The 7,680-nt window shown below is 38.4% G+C and overlaps 1 protein-coding gene across 1 annotated transcript; it reads right to left on the minus strand.

Annotated features, from left to right (window-relative positions):
• Window positions 1–4,130: 4,130 nt before the first annotated feature.
• LOC115823157 (G-protein coupled receptor 183) lies at window positions 4,131–5,132 on the minus strand. Its single transcript, XM_030787183.1, has one exon. The coding sequence runs from the start codon at window positions 5,130–5,132 to the stop codon at window positions 4,131–4,133; it is 1,002 nt and encodes a 333-aa protein (XP_030643043.1).
• Window positions 5,133–7,680: the final 2,548 nt, after the last annotated feature.

Genomic DNA, 7,680 nt, shown 5'->3' on the forward strand with positions numbered 1-7,680 from the left:
GACATAGACTTTAATGAACAGACTGTGTAATGGTACATTTTCAACATGCAGCAAGTGGAGAGCGGTGAGAAAAGGCAGGTTTCTGCTGCTGATGTGGTAAGGGTAAAAAAAAAAAAAAAAAAAACAGGAATGAGTAGGGTGTATTATTTCAGCTTCTGTGGCTGTGATGGAGAAATCTAAATATTGTGCCTGCCTCAACTTCGCATTGGCTATCAAATGAACATCTCTGAAAAAAAAATTATAGTTATGTTAGCATACAGGGACCTTCTTTATTGTAACTACTCGAAGTCATGACTTCAGTGTGTTCACATTTAAGTGACTTTTAATGAAAAAAGAAGAAGAAAAAAAAAAAAAGAAATTGGAGGTCATGAATGTCCACAAAACCCAGAAAAAGATTCATGAGGGTACATGAGTTAGCTCTCGCAGCCCTCTGAATGAGAACCGGAAGGGCGGGAGTGCTGGTGGTGTCTGGGACAGCCCTGGCATTGTTCAACAGGGAATGCCAGGAGGCTAACCAACTAGGGAACCAACTGGGCCTGGACAGTGGCAGATGATGCGGTAGCCCTGGAAGATTAGAGATCTGCTGCAGATCTGTTGGGCCACTGGGATGGTTGGCTCTTGGAGGGGGAACAATTTAGTGATCCTGAGGGGAAGGATCCTCCTCTCAGCATGCGCCACAGTTATCATGTATACATGTCTAGCTACTGCAGTGGTATTTAGAAGTTGTAATCTCCCTCTGTCTTCTCCCAATTCCTCCCTCTAAATCCTTGTAATAACAAACATTCTTCTTCCTTTATTATTATTATTATTATTATTATTATTATTATTATTATTATTATTATTATTATTGTTAAGCAGAAGAAGAAGAAGAAGAATGCTAGTAGTAGTAGCAGTAATATTTTCCCATGTACTTAGTATTACGACTTAATTTATGTGATGTATATAAGTTCACTGAAAAAAAGGAAGAAATGATATAAACTATCCTCCAAATTTTTGATCTTATAATTACTACTTTAGTGGTGTTAGACACAGTTTACAGATTGGAATATTAGCATTTGTGAGGGACCAAGCAGTTCAAAGTTTGGCTAGTCTGCCACTGGTGTAACACAAAGGATCATGGTTGGTATAGTTTTGAGCACTGTAATAATGGTTAAAAGAACTATTTTGTGAAATTAAGGTCAGAACATTCTTGATTGCTGACCCCAATGTAAAAAAAGGACTATATCCCGTTTTGGACAATATAGCCTAATAAATCTGTGCTGCACAGTTAAGTATTTTTTCAATCTTCCAAATCTTTATGAGCTAGTCTAATATGAGAATGGCAACCTGCACCCTACTGAGGTAACTTCCAAGAACTTGCACATCAAGATAATAAATGTGCGTAGGGATATTTTATGTTGTATAATTTTAACATGAACTACAAATTTCTGATGGCTTTTTTCATATGTTGCGTGCAAATAATTACTGGGACCAGCCTTGCAATAGACCTCATTAAAGAAGGAGATAGAAAGAAAGAAGAGAAGAAAGAAGATCTAGAAAGAAAAATAGCACGTCTGTGTACCTTCAGTGCTCAAACCCCAGATAAAACATGACCGGTACGAGATGAGGTATCCAGTTCCCACTTTATGCATCTGCTTTGTGCTCGCTTCACTTTTCTACTGTAAAGTATGTCTAAGCATGTAAAAAGTACATATATGTCACGCCCTAGTTCTCTCTCTCCCCCTGGTCATTCTATGTCTGGCTTGTTTATGCACTTTTTGATTTACCTAGTTAATAATCGATAAAGATTAATGTAACTTTTTCTTATTCATTCAAATGTTTCAGTTTAGCTCAAACTCAAAGTTTTTGATTTCAGTTGGTTTTACACAGCCAAACGGAAATGCACTGGCACAAAAGCGTGAAATTTTTATGATCTGCAAAACTTTAGCGTGTTGAATATACAACATATTTTAAATCAAGAGTGTTCCAGCAACTGCATGGATAACCTTAAAGCCCGCATTACTGCACCTTTTGTAGGCCCCTTCTGTGTATTATAGATACTTAACCTCTCCCTCTTAACCTCCCCTGATGTCAAAAATTTGACTTACAGCTTCAGCTTTTATTGGGTCATCATAGGAGCATAGTATAATGGTGCTAATCAGTGGCAGCAGGAACATCATCTCAGGAAACTTCTGTGGAGTTTCTTAAAAGCTTGTAGTCAGTGTCAGAATACTACATTCTGTTGAACAGAGCCTCATTACAAGGTTATGGAACACATAACAAAATTATTGGCACATATCTGTGGCTGTTATCTGTAGCTGTTGTGAAATTTCATAAAGTGGTAATGCTTTTATTGACTTTCAGAAACCATTATGTCACCTTAATGGAAAAAAAAAAAATTAAAACTTGTAAAAATATCTTTGATGATAGTGTGCTATTCTCTTCCAAGTTCAAAAAGGGGGCCATGCGCACAGCCTTGTGGTAAAGAGACATGTATTTTATGATTATTGTGAAATTATGGAGAGCTTGGGCAGACTCTTTGCCATACACAGCAGCACGCTTGTAATTGAAATTGTTACAATGCTCTAGAATCCTTTCAGCCCTGAAAAAGCAATACATCGTTTTCACCTTTGCCACCCACATGCGGCACTTTTATATGTAAAGACTGACACATTTTAACATGAACTGCATATCTATATTTAGATATGTGGTGCATGAATCATTTGTGAAGTAAGACAGATCACCTGTAGCTGCCGAGATAGATGAAGTGCTGTGGGTATGTGGGTATCCTGTAGTAAAAGGTATGGTAAAGTGGAACAGGAAGATGAAGCCAGAAAAATGAAGCAAGTTCATATTTCTTTTACACCCACACATGCCGTGTCAAATGCAAACACACTCCCCCACTCTCTTTACTGTGTTTTTTTATCACAGGAGTGCGTGGTAAGGGATTTGTTCCTACTTCATCTCGGTGTCTCTGAATACGTTTTAAATCAAAACTATGTGGCCAACGAGACCTTCCATAGACATTCTGAGAAAATGCTGATGAAAACACAAAGGCGTCTTTTATATGTGGTTCAAGCGCCTTACAGACATTCGAGTGACTGGTTATCAGTTCTGACTAAATTGGTGGTTGCTGTTTTTCTGGTATGTAGCTACTATGTTTTCCACTAAAACTCTCTCTTACATGCACTACGGATGAGCCATGACAAAATGATTTACTTTGAACTATACAATGTAGTCACCTAGTATACTCGCAGTGTTTGTAACATTAGAAGAAAAGTGCTCGCTGTTATGACCTTTGAAAAGATTCAGAACATCACTATGAATACAGTGTCACAATTCCCCTGTGACTAAGTCTTTGGTTATAACTTAATGTCACTAAGAATGTCAGAATGCCAAATGTCAAACTTTGAATAACTTAACGCCGAAATCAGATGACATTTTACTTAAGCAGGTTTTAATGAAAAAAATTACATATACTGATTGAGAAATGTCTGTCTGTACTGTCCATATTGTCTGGCTTAACCAGCATAATCTTTAACACGATCATTTTTATATGACATTTTAAACATCACTTTTTATAAGCATTTCACTCATTTTTATTTGAATGTGTCATCACAAGTAAGTCACTGAAGAAACAGCAAGGTCCTCTTTGACTGTTCAACTTTCAGTATTCGGAGTTTTTCATTTGAAGTTTTTCGGTTTCTCTCCCCCTACAAGTTTCATTCAAAGAAAATGTAACCCACAAAAACCCCTCAGTGAATCAATGATTCTTACATTGATTCCCAAATCAACAAACACCTCAACTTTGAAAATAAAGAGATAATAAAGACACAAATCAGATCTCCTGTCCTATGCACTATATAAAGCTCTATTTACATACTTTGGAGAGCCAGCAGAGACGCCCTGAAAGGTCTTAGAGAATTAGCATTGCTAAAAGTGAACTTACAATCCAGGTTCATCAGATGAAAAGCTGGGTATAAACTGGTATAAAGTTTTGAAATATAGACATTTTTGTCATCCCTTTAAAACAGATAGATATACCTCCCCAACCTAGTTATATATATATATAGCTGTGACTGGATTTCAAAGCCAAATGGATGGCATTCATACTTTGTTGTTGTCGTGGTTGTTGAGAGGCATTTTGTCTCTCAGGTGTTGCTGCTGCTGTTCTCAGGCATGCTCTTTGAAGAAACTGACGTGGACAGATAGCCCTTGAAGAGACTCATCACTCTCTGCTTGTATGTCTTAATAGCAAAGAAATAGATGACGGGATCTAGACAGCAGTTGACATTCATCAAGGAGACAGTAACCTGGAGTGAGATTTTAAAAGCCCTCCTTTCCTCACAGCTGGGCTCGTAAAGCAGCCTGCGCACCATGAACTGCATGATGTTGATGTGGTAAGGGCTGAAGCAAACCACAAAGCTCAAGAGAATCAACAAGATTACACTCTTGGCCTGGCGACTACGCCCTGACCTGTTGGCCACGGCGTTCTCCCTGGCTGTCTTGGAGAGCATGAGGTTTATCAGGGTGTAGCAACACAAGATGAGTCCCAGTGGCACACAGAAGCCAACTACGCAAGCCAACAGAAGCAGACTATGCATTAGAGGAGATCCATCAAAGTTGGTGTACTCCATGCACGTCTGCCTGTCCTCCCTGTCCTCCACCATTTTCCGAAAGAGCAAAGGGAAAGTCTGTAGAAGGACAACAAACCAGACAATGGCACAAACCCGCCGCACCACTCTCACCTTTCTCAACCTCAAGCAGCGTTGAGGGTGCACCATGGCCAGGTAGCGGTCCACACTGATGCAGGTCATGAAGGCGATACCGGCATAAGTGTTACTGTAGAACAGAGTAGCAGTCAACCTACAGAGGAAATCTCCAAAGGGCCAGTTAAACCCACGAATGTAGTAGACAATTCTTCCTGGCAGAGCAAGGGTGAAGAGGGTATCAGAGATGGCCAAGTTGGCCAGGTATAGAGAGGTGGAGTTGAACTTTTGTTTCTTTTGGCAGGTGATGTACAGGACCAGACTGTTTCCTGAGATACTGATTAGAAGCACCACTATGTAAAAAATAGGAAAAAGGATGGGAGCTGCTTTCTGGAAGACGAACACATCACAGCTCTGGTTTGAAGTAGTATCATTTGAATCCATGGTAACACAGTCCAAAGAGACTTGACTCACCTGAGAAATTAAAAAACAGTATAAACCAGAACTGAAAAAAAAAAAAACATTCATAGAATATGCTTTACCAACAACAGGCATTGCTGTACTTCATCATGACGCTATTGTTGCATTTTTGTCTTTGTTGAAAAAAAAAAAATTAAACTAGTAAACTTACACACATGACAAAAAAATAATGAAATTGACAGTAAATACCAAAAGGGGAATGTCTACATGATACTGTGAAAATAACTAAAATAATTTTTACTCTGATAAAATTTTGTTCAGTATGTTATTCATTTCAGTATACACCGAAATTCTATGAACCCTCCAATGTCATAATTTGACCGTCATATTCTTTATGCAATACTTCCTCTTCTATCCTCTTCTATCCTCTTCTGTATATTTCTATCATGTAGTACTTCATTTCTGATACAAATCTCAATTAGAAACAAGATTTTAAAAAGCCTTTAAGACTACTTACTGTGAGTTCAGCACGACAGACAGATTTCAGTAAGCTTCACTTAACGTGTGTGCTGGTGGAGTGACTGTGGACAATTTTGTTACACCTGCTGCTTAGTGCCTCCCATGAAATCCACCCCCATCATTACAGACGAATAATGACAGAGAAGAGGAAATAGCTGTGTATTAATATGTATGTATTCATATGTAATTCACATAAACATTAGCTTGTCAAAGCCACTTTCATCATCACAGATATAACATAACATTTTTATAACGTGTTTATATACATACAAATAAAAATGTAGAATGAACCTGTCATATCTTGTCCTATATATGGTGCCACTTCCTTTTTTCAACACATTTAGCTTTGAACAAAAGCTTCTGCCGACGACTGAATGTAATTGTTATATCTATATTTATGGCTACACAAGCTTCATCTTATCGGGCAATTTTTTCATTAAAATTGTGGTTATCACGAGCTTTTTCCGGGACTGCGTACCAGAGGCAAATCTGCTAGTCAATATTTATTTGAAAAGGAAACCACAATGTGCTTTCACACAAGCTCTGACCCACTTGGAGGCGCAAATGAGGATGTTGAGGTATGAAGGTACCAGCGTACATAACACTTGAGAGAACAAAACATTAATGTGTGCTAACTAGAGGGTTTATACCATTTCACCCAATCACCACCACCACCACCCCCCCCCAAAAAAAAGGAGGGGAAAAAAAAGCATGGTATGTGCAATTAAGAATGCATTGTTAGGATTTTGCATTCAAATTTTGAAAGGGTATAAAAATGAAAAATCCAATTTTCCAAAGACGTGCATGTCTTGCTGCACATGTAAGTAGTGAAGAAGGTGAGTTAAGGTCCTGATAAGATCTGTGGTCTGTGCACTTCATTTCTGATTCTAAAATCTGTTTGGGGCCACAACACTTCTGGAGATTGATGTATACTGATAAGATCTCAAGACATGTGACTATTTTGCAACTATCTGTGTAACAGACGCTTACCTGTAATCCAGAACAGTTGCTGCAATGAATTCAACCGTCAGTTGTGTTTATTTAACTGTATATTTCTTGAATACAGTGTTAAACCTTTGGGTCTCATATAGCATAATATCTAAGAGTTAGAAAAAATTAGTTCAATAAAATTGGACCAGCTACTGCTAGTGACAGTAATAATGGTAATAGCAGTAATATTACAATTTAACAGAACATGTTGCACCAACAAACTGCACTTAGAAACATTAAAGATTAATAAAAGTATATAAGTGTCCACCTCTGTTGGCTACACATTATTGTTTAACTTGTACTTGCTTTTCCGTGTTGGCCTTGAGTTTTCTTCAGCCTTGTCAAAGAATGCAGAAGATGCAGGATGCATGTGCAGGTTAGCTTCATTTTACTTGAACACAAGATGAAACGAAAGACTTCAAGGAACTTATAGGACTCTTGACAGGCATCACAACACAATACTGACAATACAATTCCTGTAACGACCTCGTCTCCTCCCTCACCGGTCTCAGCGATTCAGCGCTCAGCGTCGCCAGTTTGCTAATCACTGGTCTGATCACTCTTCATCCCTCACACTTGCCTTCACTCTGTTCCCCTCTGATTCCCCTCTTTATTTAATCCCTTCTGTTGGACCTGCTCTTCTCTAGCGCTATACCTTGAATGTGTTCACTAAGCCTATTTCGTTATTGTTAGCAACTCTGTACCCTGGTAAGCCTTTACCTTTGCCAAGTCTTTTGTGTGTTACCTTTGTGTTTCCAGTTTGTGTTCTGTCGTAGTCCTGTGTAAACCCTGCCTGTACTGTCATCTCTTCTGTTGTTGAAATCATCGCACTACTACTCTGCACTTGCGTCCTGCTCCATGGTTGAACCCTGACAGTTCCACACAACTGAACATGGGGAAACTAGGAATATTTACAGTGGAGCTTGAAACTTCGTGAACCCTTTCGAATTTTCTATATTTCTGCATAAATACGACCTAAAACATCATCATATTTTTACACAAGTCCTAAAAGTAGTTAAAGAGAACACAATTAAACAAATGAGACAAATTTTATACTTGGTCA

The sequence above is a fragment of the Chanos chanos genome, chromosome 10, assembly GCF_902362185.1.
Source record: "Chanos chanos chromosome 10, fChaCha1.1, whole genome shotgun sequence".
NCBI lineage: Eukaryota > Metazoa > Chordata > Actinopteri > Gonorynchiformes > Chanidae > Chanos > Chanos chanos.

Excerpts from the sequence above, each read along its gene's own strand:
- LOC115823157 (XM_030787183.1), bottom strand. The coding sequence starts at position 5,132 with ATGGATTCAAATGATACTACTTCAAACCAGAGCTGTGATGTGTTCGTC.